Source organism: Hylobates moloch, unplaced genomic scaffold, assembly GCF_009828535.3.
Source record: "Hylobates moloch isolate HMO894 unplaced genomic scaffold, HMol_V3 SCAFFOLD_1, whole genome shotgun sequence".
In the NCBI taxonomy this organism is placed as follows: Eukaryota; Metazoa; Chordata; class Mammalia; order Primates; family Hylobatidae; genus Hylobates; species Hylobates moloch.
In genome coordinates this window covers 105,675,647-105,698,239 of record NW_026652276.1, presented here as the reverse complement: position 1 = coordinate 105,698,239, position 22,593 = coordinate 105,675,647, and the positions used below count along the sequence as shown (strand labels likewise).

General features: G+C 40.3%; 1 protein-coding gene across 2 annotated transcripts in view; it reads right to left on the bottom strand.

Moving 5' to 3' along the window:
• Positions 1-22,593, bottom strand: part of LOC116811966 (S-adenosyl-L-methionine-dependent tRNA 4-demethylwyosine synthase TYW1) — a 269,724-nt gene that overhangs the window by 107,951 nt on the left and 139,180 nt on the right. For both annotated transcript variants that reach the window (XM_032757493.2, XM_032757500.2), the window contains exon 13: positions 20,655-20,790. In XM_032757493.2, coding sequence (XP_032613384.1) covers positions 20,655-20,790 — 136 coding nt within the window. The remainder of the gene's footprint in view (positions 1-20,654; positions 20,791-22,593) is intronic.

Here is a 22,593-nt window from a genome sequence, read left to right as displayed (position 1 = left end):
AAATTACAAACACTACTCCACAGTCATCATAGTTCATCAGCTAACACTTTAAATGTCACATTATTAATTACAATGATTAAATACAAAACAATTTTCTTCTCATGTGAAAAAAAAGCCAATTTATAATAGAAGAGATTATTCAGATCAGATGAAATCTTCCTCTAGTACTAATAATACCTTGGCAACAGATCATTACAGAATTACATAATTGTAATAGTTTCATACGCTAACCCTGAAAATCTTAACATCACACTACATAACATGGAAACATACTATGCTGTTCTGGTTCAAAGAATAAATAAGAGAAGGGAAAATGATAACTTTAGGTAGCAGGACTAACTTCTGTGTTCTGGAAACAGTCATGGTTAACAAACTGAAGCTCTTTGGGGCTAAACAGGGGTTCAAATACCAGTTTGATTTTAGTGGCTGGTATTCAGTTTCCCAGACACGATCACCTCCACTTTGGGCTATGTCAAATAAACAAGTGCTAAAAGATAGTAAAAGTATGCCATGAAGCCAAATGGCTCTGTGACCTTCAATTTACTCATCTGTAAAGTAAGGTGAACAGTATCTACACCTCATATAAAAAAGGTATGAAGATAAGATGATACATACTCAGGATTAGCAGTACCAGAATTTAGTAAGAGGTTAACAGATGTTAGCTATTAGAGCTATGATTATTAAATAAAAGAACTTCTGTTAAGAATGTTCTCTGCAGGACCCAATGTCTGCTGTACACTATATTTAGTTCAATAACAAAACACAACAGAGTCTCAACAGCAAACCCTGAGTGATACAGTGACTGGCTTCCCGGGGCAGACACCAGGAACTGGCGGGGCTGCCATACCTGGGCGGAGTGGATTTGCTGGCCAGGTGCTGGCAGAGCAGCAGCCCTGGGAGTGAGCACATTCTTTATTTACAGAGAAACCCAGTTAGTTGGATGCTTCAGCACAAACCATAAAGGCTTTAAAAAAAAAAATTTGGCTGGATGTGGTGGCTCACGCCTATAATCTCAGCACTTTGGGAGGCCGAGGCGGTGGATTGCTTGAGGCCAGGAGTTCAAGACCAGCCTGGCCAATATGGGGAAACCCCGCCTCTACTAAAATACAAAAAAATAGCCAGTGTGGTGGCATGTGCCTGTAATCTCAGATACTTGGGAAGCTGAGGCGGGAGGATCGCTTGAACCCAGGAGGCGGAGGTTGCAGTGTGCTGAGATCATGCCACCGTACTCCAGCCTGGGTGACAGAGCGAGAGACCATCTCAAAAAAAAAAAAAAAAAAAAAAACTGTTCTAACATCATATTCAAAAAGAAACTTGGTTGGGGTGATGACAATGTTCTCAAATTAGGTAGTGATGATTTCACAAGCTTGTGAATATACTAAAAATCATACTTTAGAAGGGTGAACTTCCTCTCTCTCTCTCTGTATGTATATATGCATCTATTCATTGATTCATTCATTCATTCGAGACAGGGTGTCGCTCTGTCACCTAGGCTGGAGGGCAGTGACACAATCATAGCTCACTGCAGCCTCGGCCTCTTGAGCTCAACTGATCCTCCCACCTCAGCCTCCTGAGTAGGTGGGACTACAAGAATGCATTAGCACACCTGGTTGACTTTTTTTTTTTTTTTGGTAGAGAAAGGGTCTTGCTATGTTGCTCAGGCTGGTCTGAAACTCCTGGGCTGAAGCAATCCTCCCACCTTGGCGTCCCAAAGTGCTGGGATTACAGGCGTGAACCACCACATCCTGAACTTTATGATATGTAAATTATACCTCAATTATTAAAAAAAAAAAAAAGCACATGGGCGTGGAACATTTGTCTCCTGATTTCCAGGATTCTGAGTTTTTATACAGCTGAGGGAGGTTGGGAGTGCTTGGCAGAATGAAGAATGACTACCTGTATCTTTGACAGCTTCCGCTTCCTGGTCTAGCAGAAACTTTTTCTGCTTTTCCCTGGGTTCTCTGACAAGGTGAAGACATGCACTCTGCTAAGGTTCACAGAGTTGTCTGGATATATGGTATCATCTTTTTTTTTTTTTTGAGATGTATTCTCGCTCTATCACTCAGGCTGGAGTGCAGTAGTGTGATCTCGGCTCACTGCAACCTCCGTCTCCCGGGTTCAAGTGATTCTCCTGCCTCAGCCTCCTGAGTAGCTGGAATTACAGGCGCCTGCCACCATGCCCAGCTAATTTTTGTATTTTTAGTACTGACAGGGTTTCACCATGTTGGCCAGGCTGGTCTCAAACTCCTGACCTAGAGTGATCCACCCACCTCGGTCTCCGAAAGTGCTGAGATTACAGGCATGAGCCACTGCACCCAGCCCCTTTTATTTATCTATTAGCACTTGTTTATTCCACCTAGCCCAAGGTGAAGGTAATCATTTCTGGGAACCTGAATACTAGGATGCATGAATTATTATATTAATTCTATTTTTATTAAATACATACTACAAGCAAAGCACTATCTGGGGCACTGAGGATACTGCAGGGAATGAGAAAATGTCTCTGCTTTCACAGTTGAAAGGAAATAAAAACCAGTAACATGCAAGTCTGGTGCTGATGCTGCTATGGAAAAAAACAAGCAGAGAAGAGGGATGGGCAGTGCTGCTGAGGAGGGATTTATTTTCCACAGGATGAGGAGGGGCTAACTCTCTGATAAGGCGATATTTGAGTGGAGTCCTGAAGGAAACGAGAAAACAAACCATATCAACATAGAGAAGCCCATTACAGGCAGAAAGAATGAATTCTAAGAGTGTAGACAAAGGCAAACAGCCAATGGAGAAATGGGTAAGGTATGGAAAGGCTATTAAAGACATGGCCAAACACAAAAAAATGCTCACCCACTCCTGGGAGGATTATAAAATAAAACCTCAAATCAGACTGGCAAAACCTAAAACCCTGACAATGGCCAGGCACGGTGGCTCACACCTGTAATTCCAGCACTTTTTTTCTTTTTCTTTTTTTTTTTTTGAGATGGAAACCCACTCAGCCGCCAAGTAGCTGGGACAACAGGCGCGCATCATCACGCCCAGCTAATTTTTGTATTTTTAGTACAGACGGGGTTTCACCATGTTGGTCAGGATGGTCTCGATCTCTTGACTTCGTGATCCACCTGCCTTGGCCTCCCAAAGTGCTGGGGATTACAGGTGTGAGCCACCGTGCCCGGCCAATCCCAGCACTTTTGAAAGCCAAGGTGGGAGGATCACTTGAGGCCAGGAGTTTAAGACAAGCTGGGCAACATAGTGAGACTCCATCTGTACAAGTTAAAGAATCAAAAAAATTAGCCAGGCATGGTGGTGCATTGCTATAGTCCCAGCTTCTTGGGGGACTGAGATGGGAAGATCACTTGAGCCCAGGAGGTTGAGACTGCAGTAAGCCGTGATGGCACCACTGCATCCAGTCTGCCAATAGAGCAAGATCCTGTCTCAAAAAATAAATAAAATAGAATCAACAACTAACAAGACCAAATATTCGTGAGGATAGAAAATAGAAATTTAATGCAGTAGTCTCCTAAGTATAATCATGTAGGACAGGGTACGGTGACAAAAATCTAATCAAGTTCAAGTTTAAGATGTATATATCCTATGATCCAGCAACTTCCAACCACAGGTTAGTTCCAAAAGAAATTATTGCACATGTGCACAAAGAGACACTCTCGATAATGTTCATTGCAGAGTTAGAAACTGTGAAACAATCCAAATGCCCATCTGTAGGAGGATGAATTTCTCCTACATTGGGGAATATTTACAGGATAGAAGGCTACATAGCAGTTACAAAGTCTCAAAGGCTAAATATAACAATATGAATACGTCACAAGCATAATATCAAACAAAAGAAAAACAGGTTGCAGGGAGGAAGAAATGAGGGAGGCTACTATTTAATGGGCATGAAGTTTCATAGTTTGGGGGAAAGAACGGGGAGATGAAACAGCTCTGGAGATGAATGGTGGTAATAGCTGCATATAATATGAATGTTCATGATACCACTGAACTGTATACTTTAAAATGGTAAAAATGTAATTTTTTATTTTAAAAAAGATGGTCAAAAATTAAATCAAGTTGTATAAGGATACATATAGGGTTACATCACTATATCAAGTTTTAAAATATGGAAAATACTATGCTCTGTTACTTATGCAGTTATATGTAAGAGTGAAGTACAAATATGGAATGATAGCCCAGGAGCAGTAGATCACATCTGTAATCCCAGCACTTTGGGAGGCCAAAGCGAGAGGATCACTTGACGCCAGGAGTTCGAGACCAACCTGAGCAACACAGTGAGACCATATCTCTACAAAATGCAAAAATTAGCCAGGCGCAGTGGCGCACAGCTATTGTCTCTAGCTACTTGGGAGGCCGAAGTGGGAGGACTGCTTGAGTTCAGGAGTTCAAGGCTGTGGTGAGCCATGATCATACCGTGGCACTCCAGCCTGGGCAACAGAGCAAGACCGTGTGTGACGGTTAACACTGAGTGTCAACTCGATGGTATTAAAGGATGCAAAGTATTGTTCCTGGGTGTGTCTGTGAGGGTGTTGCCAAAGGAGATTAACATTTGAGTCAGTGGACTGGGAAAGGCAGACCCACCCTTAATCTGGGTGGACACCCTCTAATTAGCTGCCAGTGCGGCCGGAATAAAAGCAGGCAGAAGAATGTGGAAAAACTAGACTGGCTGAGTCTTCTGGCCTTCATCTTTCTCCCGTGCTGGATACTTCCTGCCCTGGAACATCAAACTCCAAGTTCTTCAACTTTTGGACTCTTGGACTTATACCAGTGGTTTGCCAGGGGCTCTCAGGCCTTTTGGCCACAGACTGAAGGCTGCACTGTCAGCTTGACTACTTCTGAGGTTTTGGGACTTGGACTGGCTTCCTGGCGCCTCAGCTTACAGACGACCTATTGGGGGACTTCACCTTGTGAGAGTGCGAGTCAATTCTCCTAATAAACTCCCCTTCATATGTACATGTATCCTATTAGTTCTGTCCCTCTAGAGAACCCTCACTAATACAATATGGAATGATAAACACGAAATATGAAATACTGAAGACAATATGGAATGATAAACACCAATTACAAGATACTGATTCCCTCTGAAAGAAAGAGAAGGAAAAGAAGTATGATAGAAATGAGGTCCATAGAGACTGCAAATGAATTTGTAATATTTATTTCTTAAGCTAGACTATAGTTATAGTGGTACTTACTATCTTATTCACTCTATCTTTTCATATGTATAAAATATTTAATCATATACACAAAAATGATAATAGAGGGCATCATCTTGTAAAATTCAAACAAAATTACCTCCTATAATGTTTCTAGGTGTTTTTGTCTAGACCTTATAAGGTAGGCACTGTTATTTACCCCATTTCACAGGTGAGAAAAGTGAGTCCCTTGCCCAAAATTACACACACAATAGGTGGCAGAGCCAGTATCCAAACCTTGGTAGCCTTGTTTCAGAGACCCAAGCTTTCAATTACTAAACCAAGCACGTTGTTGGGAAATAACAGAATATACACCAAGAGGAGACCAGATAAATGCAATTTGCTCATTGATCAAATACTTATGTGGCAATCATGTGTCAGTCACCGTGTTAAGGACTTTGAATACCACAGTGAACAAAAAGGCATAACACACATTTTGCCTTCCCTAGGGGACCTTTCAATTCAGAGCAAGGACAATTAAATAAGCAGTCACACCAACCCCTGCTGTCCTGGGTGGTAAAAGAAAGCACAAGTACCCTTCACCCAGAAGTGCCAAATGCAGACTGTGGGAGGGGCGGGAAGGAGTTAGGGAAGGCTGCCAAAGACAAGACTTGTGAGGCTATTTGTTAAATCCATATAAAAAAATATTATCCAGACAGTAAGAACAGTGTTGGAGTATTATATTTACTTCTTTTTTGTATTTTTTTTTTTTTTTTTTTTTTTGAGATAGTCTCGCTCTGTCACCCAGGAGGAGTGCAGGGGCATGATCTCCACTCACTGCACGCTCCACCTCCCAGGTTCACGTCATTCTCCTGCCTCAGCCTCCCGAGTAGCTGGGACCCGCCACTACGCTCAGCTAATTTTTTGTATGGTCTCGACCTCCTGAACTCGTGATCTGCCCACCTCAGTCTCCCAAAGTGCTGGGATTACAGATGTGAGCCACTGCGCCCGGCCGTCTGTTTGTTTTTTGAGATGGAGTCTCTCTCTGTCTCCCAAGCTGAAGTGCAGTGACGCGATCTCGGCTCACTGCAAACTCCGCCTCCCGGGTTCAGGTGATTCTCCTGCCTCAGCCTCCCGAGTAGCCGGGATTACAGGCACCTGCCACCATACCCACCTGATTTTTGTATTTGTAGTAGAGATGGGGTTTCACTGTGTTGGCCAGGCTGGTCTCGAACTCCAGACCTCAGGTGATCCACCCGCCTCAGCCTCCCAAAGTGCTGGGATTAGAGGCATGAGCCACCACACACAGCCTATAATTACGTCTATAGAAAGATATGACACTCTGTTAACAAAAAAAAAAGAGAGATCAACACACAGAGCACCTTCTGGGAATGGAACAGCACATATATCAAGTTTCAATATGTAGTAATGATAGCTTATCAAATCTGTACTTTAAAGATGGTTCATTCAATAAATAGTACTTGGGAACTACATAAAAATGAGTGCTAAGTTATATCCCAACTGCATTAAAGAGTTGAGATTTAAACAACTGGGCTAGGAAAGAACCAGAAAATATACATAAATATTTTTATATCCTAAGGGTCTAAGCATGACACTAAAAGGAGAATTTACAAAGACAAAAATTACTAGGTCTTAAAGAAAAAAGCTGTGGGACTTACACTATCAGATTTTAAAACTTAAAATTAACCCCCACGAGCCTTCTAGTTTCCAATGCAGCAAGAAAGTTGCTCGGAAGTCATCACTGTGCCTTAACAAGTAAAAAGCTGAACAAATTGAAAACTCAACAACTGTTCTTAGATCCATCAGAGAAGTGAGGTCACAGGGCAAACCTGCTGTCCCCATAATTGGAGGGAAAAACAGGCAGGCACAGAGAATTACAACTTAACAGGAGCAGAAACCTCCACAGAGACCAGCGCCAACACAGGGAAACTGAACTGTAATTGACAAAGTGCTGGAGGCTCAGTGTGGACAAGTCTGACACATAAAAATTCCAGACAGACCCAGTCATTAGGGGCCCTACACTTTTGTGAGTTTTACCTACTGGAGCTCTGCCAGATTCTCACAGTGAATATACAGGGGGAAATCCCTTGTGCTTCCGGTAAGGGGAGGGAAACAGGAACCATTTGACATGTGTCAGAGCATTCTGTTGATAACAAGGTCTGCTCTCAGGAGAAATGATTTAACCAGAACCTAACTTGCTTGGTTTTATCAGAGCCTAACTAACCAAGTGGAAGAGAAATACCCAACTCCAGCCAGCACCGGCCTTCCATGTAAGAAAACGGAAATAGCCAACTGCAGCACACTCTAGCCAACCAGTCCTGTCTAAGGGGGAAGAAAAAACTGAGAAGTATTTGTGAAGTTCACAGTCCAGGGGTACAGCCTCACTCAAAGACTGAGACCTAGACTGGGCACGGTGGCTCACGCCTGTAATCCCAGCACTTTGGGAGGCCAAGGCAGGTGGATCATTTGAGGTTAGGAGTTCAAGACTAGCCTGCCCAACATGGTGAAACCTCGTCTCTACTAAAAACACAAAAATTAGTGGAGCGTGGTGGCGGGTGCCTGTAATCCCAGCTACTTGGAAGGCTGAGGCAGGAGAATTGCTTGAACCTGGGAGGCAGAAGTTGCAGTGAGCCGAGATCGTGCCACTGCACTCCAGCCTGAGTGACAGAGCAAGACTCCATCTCAAAAAAAAAAAAAACAAAAAAAACACTGAGACCTAATCATAAGACTACAGAATGCTTCCCCTCCCCATATACCATACCATCACATTATTAAAGGTCTAGTGAGAGCAGTTCCTTTTATCCAGGATATCACGTTCAGTAACAAGAAGTTACAAGGCATACTAAAAGGCAAAAAGCAAAGTTTAAAGAGACAGCACAAGCATCCAAACCAGGCTCTGACACAGCAGGGATGTTGGGATAACCCGACCAGATGCAAAGGGCTCCAGTGGATAAAGGACACAGCACACAAGAACAGATGGACAATGTAAACAGAGATGGAAATCCTAAGAAAGAACCAAACCGAAATGCTGGGGCTCTAAAACACTCTAACTTTGGAAATGAAGAATGGCCTTGAGACTGGACATGGCTGAGGAAGGAATCTCTGAGTTTAAGGATTCTCAACAGAAACCTCTAAAACTGAAAAGCAAAATGAAAAAAGACTGAAATAAACCAGAATGGAATATTCAGGAGCTGTGGGATAACTACAAAGGGTGTAATGTATGTGTAACAGGAATACCAGGAGGAAAAGAAAGAGAGAAAAGAACAAAAGTAATATTTGAACGAATAATGACTCAGGATCTCCCCATGTTAATGTCAGGCCCCAAACCACAGTCAGGCGGCTCCCAGAACACCAAGTAGGATAAATGCCAGAAAAACTATAGAGAAGCATGTAAGTTTCAAACCATCGAAAATCAAATATTTAACAAAATCCAGAAAGAAGACAGAGGGAAAAAAGCCTTACTTATAGAAAAGGAAAGAATGATTTCAACTTCTACCCAGAAACCATGCAAGCAAGGAGACGGCAGGGTGAAATATTTAAGTACTGAAAGAAAAAATCACCACCTAGAATGTGCACCCTATGAAGATGTCCTTCAACACTGAGGGAGAAATACTTTTTCTGACAACCAGAAACTGGAGGAATTTGTTGCCAGTAGATCTTCCTTGAAAGAAATGTTAAAAGAAGTTCTTCAGAGAAAAGGAAAATGATATAGGTCAGAAACTCGGATCTAAGAAAAGAAAAGAAGAACATCAGAGAAGGAGTAAAATAAAAATGTTTATTTTTTTCTTATTCTTAATTCATCTAACAGATAGCAATTTGGCCAAAATAATAAGATAGCAACAATATATTGATTATGCATGTCTATGTATAAGTAAAATGAGTGATGGCTATGATACAAGGACAGGAGGGAAGAATCAGGATTATTTTGTTATTATAAGGACGCCGGGCACGGTGGGTCAAGCCTATAATCCCAGCACTTTGGGAGGCCAAGGCAGGCGGATCACTTGAGGTCAGGAGTTCAAGACCAGCCTGGCCAACATGGTAAAACCCTGTCTCTACTAAAAATTAAAAAAATTAGCCAAGTGTAATGGCGAGCACCTGTAATCCCTGCTTTTTGGGAGGCTGAGGTAGGCGAATTGCTTGAACCTGGGAGGCGGAGGTTGCAGTGAGCTGAGATCAGGCCACTGAACTCCAGCCTGAATGACAGAGTGAGACTCTGTCATCGAAAAAAAAAAAAGATTATTTTGTTATCATAAAGTACTTGTCCTACTCAGGAAGCAATATAGTGTTCTTTGAAAATGGACTTCAATTATTGGTAGACTTATATTACAAACTCTAGGGAAAACACTAAAAAAATAAGTGAAGTATGATTAACATGCTAAGAAGGAGAGAAAATGGAATCATATTTAACATACTCAAAACCACAAAAGAAAAAATGTGGAATACAAAAATAGAAATAAAGAACAAGATCAACAAATAGAAAACATTAACAAATATAGTAGATGTTAATCCAACTATATCAAATCCCCTGAAATGTATGTGACATTGTTGCAAGAACAGACAAATAGACCAAAGGAACAGAACAGAGCCCAGGAAAAGAGTCACACAAATATAGTCAACTGATCTTTAGCAAAAGAGAAAAAAGTAATACAATGGGGAGAAGATAATTTTTTTCAACAAATAGTGCTGGAACTAGAAATCCACATCCAAAAAAAAAAAAAAGATTCTAGACAAACACCTTATACCTCTCCCAAAAATTAACTCTAAGTGGATTACAAAACTAAATGTAAAAGGCAAAACTGTAAGAGTTCTAGAAGATAACACAGGAGAAAGTCTAGATGACCTTGGATTTGGTAATAACTTTTTAGATAGCAAACCAAAGGCATGACCCATGAGAGAAAAAATTGGTAAGTATTAAACATTTTTGCTGTGCAGAAGACACTGCCAAGAGATGAAAAGACAAGCTACAGACTGGGAGAAAATATTTGCCAAAGACATATCTGATAAAGGATTCCAAAATATACAAAGAACTCTTAAATCCCAACAATAAGAAAATGAACAACCCAATTAAAAATGGGCCAAAGACCATAACAGACATCTTATCAAAGATATATGAATGGCACATAAGCATATGAAAAAATGTTCCACATCACCTGTCATCAGGGAAATGCAAAATGAAACAAGAATGACAGAAACTCTCATCCATTGCTCACAGGAATACAAAATGGTACAGCCACTTTGGAAGACAGTTTGGCAGTTTCTTAAAAAACTAAACAATACTCTTATGAAACTACCCAGCAACTACACTCTTTGGTATTTACTCCAAGGAGTTGAAAATTTATATTCAAACACAAACTTACACACAGATGTTTATAGCAGCTGTGTTCAAAATTGCCAAAACTTGGAAGAAACCAAGATGTCCTTCAGTAGGTGAATAAACTGTGGTATATCCAGACAATGGAATATTGTTTAGCTCTAAAAAGAGATGAGTTATCCATGTGAAGACACATGGAAGGAACCTAAATGCATATTGCTAAGTGAAAGAAGCAAATCTGAAAAGGCTACATGCGGTACGATTCCAACTATATGACATTCTGGAAAAGGCAAAACTACGCAGACAGTAAAAGATCCATGGTTGCCAGGGATGAGGGAGGGAGAGATAAACAGGCAGAGTACAGGAGATTCTTAGGGCAGTGAAACTACCCCATATGACACTGTAATGGTGGATACATGTCACTATACATTTGTCCATACCCACAGAATGTATAACCACAACAATGAACCCTAATGTAAAATAGAGACTATGGCTGATAATGATGGATCCGTGTAGGTTCACCAGTTATAATAAATGCGCCACTCTTGTGGGTGATGTTGACAAGGAGGTAATGTATGCATGCATGGAATAGGGGGATATGGAAAATCTCTGGACCCTCTGCTCAATTTTGTTTTGAGTCTAAAACTGCTCTAAAATATAAAGTCTATTAAAAAAAAAATCCAGACCCCCTACCTTATGCAATACCCCCAAATTAATCTCAGATGATTCACAGACCAAATTGAAAAATAATAACACTTCGGAAAGAAGAAAACATAAGAAACTATCTTCATGACCTTGGGGTAGGCAAAGATTTCGCAAATAGGACAGGAAAAGCACTAAACATATACTTTTTTAAAAGTGATAAACTAGACTTTGTTAAAATGAAGAGCTCTGTTTATCAAGCAATATTAAGAGTTTAAACTGGCAAAGACAGGCCAGGCGCAGTGGCTCACGCCTGTAATCCCAGAACTTTGGAAGGGTAAGGTGGATCACTTGAAGTCAGGAGTTCGAGACCAGCCTGACCAAACTGGTGAAACCCCATCTCTACTAAAAATACAAAATTAGCTGGGCATGGTGGTGCATGCCTATGATTCCAGCTACTTGGGAGCTGAGGCAGGAGAATCGCTTGAACCCAGGAGGCGGAGGGTGCAGTGAGCAAAGATCATGCCATTGCACTCCAGCCTGGGCAACAACAGCGAAACTCCACCTCAAAAAATAAATAAATAAATAAAATAAATAAATAAACCGGTAAAGACAGACTGGGAAAAGATATATTCAGTACCTGTATCTGGACTTGTATTCAGAACCACTATTACTTGCAAAATCATGGAGGAATCTCTGAACACAATGTTGAATGTTATTATAATATTATAAAGTTGAGAAATCAGACACAAAGGCATAAACAATCGTTTCATTTATATAAAGTTCAAAAACAAGCAAAACAAAAATAAATTTAAAAGTTCAATAATAGGCAAAATTCATCTACGATGATAAAAGTTGGCATAGTTGTTCATAATATATAAACTATATAAAAATATAGTTGAAGGCCAGGCACAGTGGCTCATGCCTGTAATCCCAGCATTTTGGGAGGCCAAGGTAGGAGGATCACCTGAAACCAGGAATTCAAGACCAGCCTGGGCAACAAACAAGACCCTATCTCTCAAAAAAAAAATTTTTAGCCAGGTGTGGTGGAGAACATCTGTATTCCAATTACTAGGGAGGCTGAGGCAGGAGGACTGCTTGAGTCCAGGAGGTCAGGACCAGCTTGGGCAACAAAAGGAGACCACCATCTCTACAAAAATAATAATTAATAACATATATATAGTTGCAAAAATATGTACAACATGATTTCAATTTTATAAGTGAAATATAGACACATATGTATGAACATGCATAAAAACCGTAGAAGATGTAATGCAATATAGTAACTGTTTACCTTTGAATTCTGGTAAAGTATAAGTCATTTTCTTCAATATTTATCTTCTAAATGTAAAGTTTTTAGCAGATATGCTATGCAATCCTTTAAGCTGATGAAAGGAAATGCCTTTGACTTCTTTATTATTAGTACTCTTGGTTCAAAAGGTCAGTATTCATTACATTCAGATCTATTATTTACTCTCCCCATTTCCATCTTTCCCATTCATCCCTCTATACAATGGCTTCCACACAAAACACTGCACCATACTTTCTTTTTGACACAGTAATTAAAGACCAACTGGTAAAGCTATTTTCTTTTTTGTCTTACCTTTACTTCGTAATCTTTCTGGAAACTCACTGTTTCCTTGAGTTGCATGGAATTGAACCAATATCTTTATCAAATTCTTCCCAGACTCACTCTCTATGTGCTTCACGTTGAAAGCTTCAACACTTTTGTTCCCACAGCCTCCCTCTTTGCCTTCTTTAGGCACTTCTTGGGTCATCCCATCTGCTTACTTGCCTTTAACTACAATCTGTTGCTAAAGAGATGACTTTCAGATCTACACCCGGTATTCCTTCCCCAATGTTCTCCTGAGTCTCCAAACCCATAGAAGCTATTATCCACTAGACATTACCTGATGCCTCAACACGAACCTAAGATGCAATACACTTACATTTCTCTAAAACAATATTAGGTAAAAGGTCTGGAGGGAAGCAGTTTACTAAGGAGTTAGCCAGCTTGCAGACACTGGCTTTAGACAACACATTTGCACAAATCAAGCACAGCAGTCTTGTCTGATTTCTGAAGTGGCTGAAAGCAGGATAACATTTTAGCTAAGCAGAGCAGGGTAAAATGGCATTAAATCCAGGCTGAATGGAATCAGCCCTGGGGGATCTATGCCTGTGGATAGGGGTCCCACAGTTTACATGAAAGTTAAAGCCTTCAAAAAAGTGGTAGGAAACAGATATCCAGATTAGCCAGATGGGTTAAGGCTCAAGAATAGACTTTGGCACCGATGATGAGAGGTGGAAATAAACAAAATAGGTCAATAAGAAGGGAAACTTGTCAGAATCATGAAAGGGAGACGAGCTCATCCTAAAGGAAAGGAAAGAAGGAGATATATTTCATTGACTACAAGAAACTCTAGGATAAAGGCCATGCCATGATTTAATGTACCATTATCTTATGCTTCTCCTTTGTGAAAGTCTCAATGCCACCAATTAAATGTAACATGTCATCTCTGGCTGCATTCAATTTTCAAAATGTTCAAAAGTGACAAAATGTGCATGCTGCAACTCGGGAGTAGCTGAGACTTTGTCCTCAGTGTACTATGGACAGAAAATGTGACTGTCAGGCCCCTAGGATGGGAAGAAGGATGCCGAGACATCACACACTCCTGCTGCTCCCTACTACTGGCCAACAAGCAGGAAAGTGAGCAGGATGAATGACTACACTGTCTTTAACATGACAATCACAGAGAAGTGTAATGACAAGGAAAAATACTTATGACACGATGTTAAACAAAAACAAAAGTAACATATAAGATGGAATTAAATTTGCAAAAAAGCATGCCCTCCCCCAGTGGATTAAGTAGAAGTACTTCAAATGTTAATTACTGTGTTAAGGTCCTAGAATTATAGGTAATTTCTTTCCTTGCTTCTTTATATTTCTCTTTACTTCCCCCAAATTTCCATAAGCAGCACATAATATTTTTATAACCTGATATAAGGTTAAATGTGAAATGTTTGTTTTTTAATTTGGGAATTGTGGGCCACATACATAAATTGGTTTATTTAAATATTAGATAGAGGGCTATCTCATTGACGTACAATAAGCCCTTCGTAACAATGGAACAACCATTATTCAAATAATGATGTCAGGTCAGAGTATCCTAACATCTGTAGAGAGAGGGCCAATGGTCATTGTTAACGTATAATGCAAGAAATTGTGTTGGTCATTTTTCTTTTTTAAATATGAGGTTTCAAGAATGTTAATGCTATTACTTAAACAGAGAAAAGAATTAAATAGTTCAGTTTACTACTAGATCTTGACCTTGGCATAATCATAGTTCAGCAGAAACACATCTGGTCACATTGCTGATAAAAGTTTACTGCTAAAAGCTGGCAGTGTTTTCTTGTATAAGATATATTTCTCTTTTCTTAAAAAAAGGATTGTTTGACAAGTAGCTATCGCGGACGGAAATTGAAGCTAACATATTTTTTACTCTGGTATCTTGATGGAATTGGTTTTTAGCCCACATACTCAAGTACCAATATATTTCTCTCCTCGTATTGAAAAGGAACATTTTGACAAAGGATAAAGATCTGGAAATGTAAACATTGTACTTGCCAAGAGTTAAAAACAATATATGCTACCTTCTACTTTGGGTAGTACTGGATCAGAAATAGACTGAAAATCTTGGGACAAATCACTATTTTTGGTTTATAAAGTTTAAGAAATTCTCTTCAAATGCCTTTCCTTGCTCAGGCATAGTAAAAGTCTAATCAAATAACAGAAGATAACAGTATGGATGTTCTAATTAAAATATCTGAAATAACACTCTTATTTATAGTAATATGGTATCATTTGAGTTTTTATTTTTTATTGTAATATATTTATTTTGAGACAGAGTCTCACTCTTGTTGACCAGGCTGGAGTGCAATGGTGCGATCTCGGCTCACTACAACCTCCGCCTCCGGGATTGAAGCAATTCTCCTGCCTCAGCCTCCCGAGTAGCTGGGATTACAGGTATCTGCCACCACTCCTGCCTAATTGTTTTTTGTATTTGTAGTAGAGACGGGGTTTCACTATATTGACCGGGCTGGTCTTGAACTCCTGACCTCAAGTGATCTGCCCGCCTCAGCCTCCCAAAGTGCTGGGAATACAGGTGTGAGCCACCGCGCCCAGCCAGCATTCGAGTTTTTATATGTTTGACCCTAGCTAATACATACAACTACAAAATATATGTTTTAAGTGCTAAACAACTGTAAAACAAATCTTTCTTAATAGCATCTACTATGTCTTATAAGATTAGACATTCAGAAGGAAATAACAGCTTGAGTCAATTTAAAGGAAAATTTTTAAGAGCAGCATCCTGCCACAGATCTTCTCTTACAAGGCAACAAAAACAATGCCAAGAACAAGAAACAACAACTCTAATTGCTACAAATGCTCAGAAAGCCATTGCCCTAATGTGTGGGCAGTTTAAATTGCCCAAAGAAACATTCCAACAAGAATTACATAGAGACAATAATGACTTCTATTTAAGATGCTCCTGGGTTGAAATTATTTTCTAACTTTAAGTTACTGCATTACTGTCATGAGCAAACCCAGAGTAATTACAATTGAATTAATCACCGAAAGGCTAGTGACTTCAAAGTAAGAATTCAGTTTTTGGAACATTTTGACCAAAGACAGGAAGTAAACTATTAAGCTATTGTGTTAATGTTTCCTTGTCATCTTCCATACTCAAAGAACACAGCCTAGATAACAATGTCAGATGGGCCTGACTTTGCCAGCTCCTGCTGTTTACTCCCATTTAAATCCATTCTAATTTTTTATGCTATGTAAATCCAAGACCGCTTAGAAACTAAAATAAGGCCTTTTTGCATTTCTTAAATAACATCAGTATTAACAACCAAAGAAGGCATGGATTTAACTTCTCGGGCATAAAACAGCAAAAGAAACCCACAAAGATTTAATCAGCTCGACAACTGGTAAAACACATATGGTACTTTACAAATCTCTGCTGAGTTTCCACCCATTCGTTCTTTTAAGAAACAGGCTGGGTGCAGTGGCTCACACCTGTAATCCCAGCACTTTGGGAGGTTGAGGCAGGAGGATCACTTGAGGTCAGGAGTTTGAGACCAGCCTGGCCAACATGGTGAAACCCCATCTCTACTAAAAATACAAAAATTAGCCAGGCGTGGTGGTACACACCTGTAATTCTAGTTACTGGGGAGACTGAGGCATGAGAATCGCTTGAACCCGGGAGGCAGAGGTTGCAGTGAGCCAAGATCACGCCACCGCACACCAGCCTAGGCAACAGAAAGAGACTCAAAAAAAAAAAAAGAAGAAGAAAGAAAGAAAAAAAGAAACATTTATCAGGCCTGGAGCAGTGGCTCATGCCTATAATCCCAACACTTCCAAGGCAGGAAGATTGCCTGAGGCCAGGAGTTTGAGACTGTCTCTACAAAAAAAAAAAATCAAAAAATTAACTAGGCATGGCAGTATGTGCCTGTGGTCCCAGTACTTGGGAGGCTGAGGCAGGAGGATCGTTTGGGCCCAGGAGTTGGAGGCTGCAGTGAGCTATGATGGTGCCACTGTTCCAGCTTTGGTGACAGAGCAAGACCCAGTCTCCAAGAAAAAAATGGAAGCATTTATCAAATACCTTAAATTGTACTATGCTAGACATTGTGCTGAATTCAGACATAAGTAAGGAATTCAGCTCAGGAGAGAGCAGCTAAGATAAAACAGAAGAAAAACAGTGTTTTTTAATAGATATAAAACTTAGGAAGGGAAAAAGGGGCAGCTAATTGTAATCAGAAAAGAGTTTGCAGTAGAGGTAATCACAAAACTGGGTCTAGGAGGTGCACAGAATTTCTACAAGTCAAAGAATGGAAAGAAAGAACATTCCTTCCAAAATCTGGGGAGACAGTAATCGAAGACTCAGAAGGGAGAAGGTGGTGGGCACACATGCAGAAATGGCAATGTAAGCAGGGAAGCATGGCCCTCCTGGGGAATACGGTGAAAGATGAGTCAGGAAATGTACATCGAGGCCGGACAGTGATGGGTTAGGAATGTCAAAGTAAGCGCTGGACACAGGAGAGAAAGGCAAGTTTTCTGGGACAGTGACTCCCATATCTGGCTGCACACCAAATGACGCCTGCGATGTCTAACAAGCAGATCTCAGATGCCATGAGGACCAGGAAACTGTCATTTTTTTAAGCTCCTGGGGTGATTCTCATTATCAGTCAGATGTCAAGAAAGCACAAAGAACGCTTAGAAAAGTGACAGAAAGGAAGCAAGGAGGGAAGGAGGATTAACGGAAAAGCAGAACCAGATGGTTACTTTAGGTGAAAAAGAAAAGGAAGGTAAGTATGCCATATGAAAACACAAGAAAGGCCAAATGTTTGCAGAAAAAGACATTCAATGTGAACATTCTGAGGCTATTGATGGCTTAGGAAATTTGGTTCTAGAAATTCAGGAAAATTAACTTCATATTTAAATGTATATTATTTGCAGACATCTTTTTTTTTTTTTTTTTTTTTTTTTTTTTAGATAGGGGTCTCACTGTCACCCACGCTGCAGTGCAGTGGTGCAATCTCGGCTCACTACAACCTCTGCCTCCCAGGCTCAAGTGATTCTCCCACCTTAGCCTCCTGAGTAGCTGGGACCACAGGTAATTTTTGTATTTTGTTTTTTGGTAGAGACGGGGTTTTGCCATGTTGCCCAGGCTGGTCTTGAACTCCTGACCTCAAGCAATCTGCCCACCTTGGCCTCTCAAAGTGTTGGGATTACAGGTGTGAGCTACCACACCCGGCCTGCAGACGCCTCTTTTAAGGTGGTTATGTACAGTCTGCCCTCCATATCTATGGGCTCCATTTCCACACATTCAAGCAACCATGGATGAAAAATATTTGAAAAAAATAAGGACCTCTTCAAGGAGAACTACAAACCACTGCTCAATGAAATAAATAAAAGAGGATACAAAGAAACGGAAGAACATTCCATGCTCATGGGTTGGAAGAATCAATATCGTGAAAATGGCCATACTGCCCAAAGTAATTTATAGATTCAATGCCATCCCCATCAAGCTACCAATGACTTTCTTCACAGAATTGGAAAAAACTACTTTAAAGTTCATATGGAACCAAAAAAGAGCCCACATCGCCAAGTCAATCCTAAGCCAAAAGAACAAAGCTGGAGGCATCACGCTACCTGACTTCAAACTATACTACAAGTCTACAGTAACCAAAACAGCATGGTACTGGTACCACAACAGAGACATAGATCAATGGAACAGAACAGAGCCCTCAGAAATGATGCCGCATATCTACAACTATCTGATCTTTGACAAACCTGACAAAAACAAGAAATGGGGAAAGGATTCCCTATTTAATAAATGGTGCTGGGAAAACTGGCTAGCCATATGTACAAAGCTGAAACTGGATCCCTTCCTTACACCTTATACAAAAATTAATTCAAGATGGATTAAAGACTTACATGTTAGACCTAAAACCATTAAAATCCTACAAGAAAACCTAGGCAATATCATTCAGGACATAGGCGTGGGCAAGGACTTCATGTCTAAAACACCAAAAGCAATGGCAACAAAAGCCAAAATTGACAAATGGGATCTCATTAAACTAAAGAGCTTCTGCACAGCAAAAGAAACTACCATCAGAGTGAACAGGCAACCTACAGAATGGGAGAAAATTTTTGCAACCTACTCATCTGACAAAGGGCTAATATCCAGAATCTACAATGAACTCAAACAAATTTACAAGAAAAAAACAAACAACCCCATCAAAAAGTGGGCGAAGGACATAAACAGACACTTCTCAAAAGAAGACATTTATGCAGCCAAAAAACACATGAAGAAATGCTCATCATCACTGGCCATCAGACAAATGCAAATCAAAACCACAATGAGATACCATCTCACACCAGTTAGAATGGCCATCATTAAAAAGTCAGGAAACAACAAGTGATGGAGAGGATGTGGAGAAATAGGAACACTTTTACACTGTTGGTGGGACTGTAAACTAGTTCAACCGTTGTGGAAGTCAGTGTGGCGATTCCTCAGGGATCTAGAACTAGAAATACCATTTGACCCAGCCATCCCATTACTGGGTGTATACCCAAAGGACTATAAATCATGCTGCTATAAAGACACATGCACACATATGTTTATTGCGGCACTATTCACAATAGCAAAGACTTGGAACCAACTCAAATGTCCAACAATGATAGACTGGATTAAGAAAATGTGGCACATATACACTATGGAAAACTATGCAGCCATAAAAAATGATGAGTTCATGTCCTTTGTAGGGACATGGATGAAACTGGAAAACATCATTCTCAGTAAACTATCGCAAGGACAAAAAACCAAACACCGCATGTTCTCACTCATAGGTGGGAATTGAAAAATGAGAACTCATGGACACAGGAAGGGGAATATCACACTCCGGGGACTGTTGTGGGGTGGGAGGAAGGGGGAGGGACAGCATTAGGAGATATACCTAATGCTAAATGATGAGTTAATGGGTGCAGCAAAACAACATGGCACATGGATACATATGTAACAAATCTGCACATTGTGCACATGTACCCTAAAACCTAAGGTATAATAATAAAAAATAAAAAATTAAAAAATTAAAAATCATACAAATATTTAAAATGCAGCATAACAACTACTTACATGGCATTTACATTGTACTACATATTATAAGTAATGTAGAGATGATTTAAAGTATACAGGAAGATAAGTGTAGGTTATGTGCAAATACTATGCCATTTTATTTTTATTATTTATTTATTTATTTTTTGAGACACAGTCTCACTCTGTCACCCAGGCTGCAGTGCAGTAGCATGATCTTGGCTCACTGCAGCCTCCACCTCCCAGGTTCCAGCGATTCTCCTGCCTCAGCCTCCCAAATAGCTGGGATAACAGGTGCATGCCATCACAACTGGCTAATTTTTTGGTATTTCTAGTAGAGATGGGGTCTGACCATGTTGGCCAGGCTGGTCTTGAACTCCTGACCTCAAGTGATCCACCTGCCTCGCCCTCCCAAAGTCCTGGGTTTATGGGCAGGCATGAGCCACCATGCTTGGCCTATGCCATTTTATATAAACTTGAGCATCTGTGGATTTTGGTACCCATGGGGAGTCCTACAACCAATCTTCCATAGATTCCGGGTTGGGTATCTATGGGGAATTGGTTCCAGGACCAATTGTTATTAGTTAACTTTGGGAGTATATATACCTCTCTCTTTAAATGAATGAAAGGCAAATGATACATACAAAGCATTGTGCTACAAACTTAAGAGGAACTCAATAATTATTTAACAAATAGTAAATGTTCAAAATTCCTTGAAGAAGGAAGGAAATCTCTAAAAAGTTGAAAGTTATATTTCATCTTTTTTTATTTTAAAGAGAAAAAAGGAAAAAGTACCTCTGTTCTTTTCTTCCATCTTTCTTTCTTCTTAACTTCAGTACACACCTGAGGGTTGTTTATTTATTTTTAAGATGTCATAATTCTTACCTTGACTGCCAAGGCTTTTAAACTGTCAAGGAATCTCTGCCAGAAATCCTTGAAGAGTGGGCGGTCGATTTTCTTCAGGCTGTCTTTGGTACTGGCATCCACGCTGACATACAGCTGAGTAACTGGCTCGAGGTTCCTTAGTAATTTTTTTTTTTTTTTTAAAGAAGAAAGAAAAATTATTCCTCTATCAGGCTTTCCATGATATAAAACTTGCAATCTGTAATAGACGTGAGGATTAAACACTTCACTGGGTCTAAAGACTTCCACTTCCCCCAAAAGACTGAACTAATGATTTTAATCATGTGACAAAATGGGATGGCCTCTGGTTATTTTTTAAATGACTGGAAACCATCCCTAATACATTGAAAATATTGAATTACTTAAAATTGGTCCTTCTTCAAATACTAAGTTTGAGTGGAAAATAAACAAAATGTGATCTAACTTCAGATCTGACAGCATCAGCCCAGCACAATTAGAGGGGCTCTCTGATCTAACTTCCCCACCCACACACCCTGCCAACCACATGGGGTCTGTGCTGCTGGGCCACCTCCCTCCATCAATCACTGACGGAAGTCTTCTAAGGAACAAGAAACAATCCCAAAAGCTCAGGCCTTATTCGAAGGACACAGAGTCACACCTATGCTTCCATAAGTGGGACTGGGTTTCATGTCAAGCCTTGGGTGGGCAAACAATGACCTATTTGGTGAACTTTAAGTAGTGCAGACCTAAAACAGTAGCAACCTCATACTTACACAGGAGCACAACCCAGAAGAAAAAAAATGCATTCTTATTTTCCTTGCCTTTACAATCAGTTTCCATGAATACCACTCATTCTCCACTTCTCTCAAATTCACTGCCTCATTTCATAATTTCATTCCTACCTACTAGATTTCTAGTAGGTCCTTCTTCTAGTAGGTCTTTTCCCCCAGCCCAATGGATCTCATTCTCATCCAGGCTGGAGTGCAGTGGTGCAATCACAGCTCACTGCAGTCTCAACCTCCCAGGCTCAAATGACCCTCTTATCTCAGTGTCTCAAGTAGCTGGGACCACACGCATGTGCCACCACACCCGGCTAATTTTTAATTTTTTTTTGTAGAGACAGGGGTCCCACTACATTACCTAGGCTGGTCTGGAACTCCTGGGCTCACGCGATCCACCCACCTCAGCCTCCCAAAGTGTTAGAATTAGAGGCGTGAGTCACTGCACCCGACCCTACTAGATTTCTTGCGAGTTATACATTAAACCTAGACTATACTTTTTCTTTCCTTTTCTTTTCTTTTTTTTTTTTTTTTTTTTTTTTTTTTTTTTTTTTTTTTGAGATGGAGTCTCCCTCTGCTACCCAGGCTAGAGTACAGTGGTGCAATCTCAGCTCACTGCAACCTCTGTCTCCGGGTTCAAGTGATTCTCCTGCCTCAGTCTCCTAAGTAGCTGGGATTACAGGTGTACCCTGCCACATCTGGCTAATTTTTGTATTTTTAGTAGAGAAGGGGTTTCACTATGTTGGCCAGGCTGGTCTTGAACTTCTGACCTCAGGTGATCCACGCACCTTGGCCTCCCAAAGTGCTGGGATTATAGGCGTGAGCCACTGTGCCTGGCCTAGACTGTACTTTTTCTAAAGCCTCTCCCCTTCTCTCTTCAAATGGGTCTCATAATTCATTCTCTTCAGTATTTAGAACTAGAAGAAAGAAATTCCCCCTTAATAATCTTCTGATCAAATTCTCCCAATATTCTTTTTCTATAAGGATTCCACAATTTATTCCACATTTCCACCTAGAAGTTTTATGCATTTTTTGTTTCAAAGTTCATGCATTTTTAAAAAATGAAAATATCATTCACATGCCATACAATTCACCACTTTAAAATGGTTTATGTGCTTTATATACGTATCAGTAGCAGCCTTATCAATCTTTGAGGTAAGATCTTGAAGAGCAAGAACCTG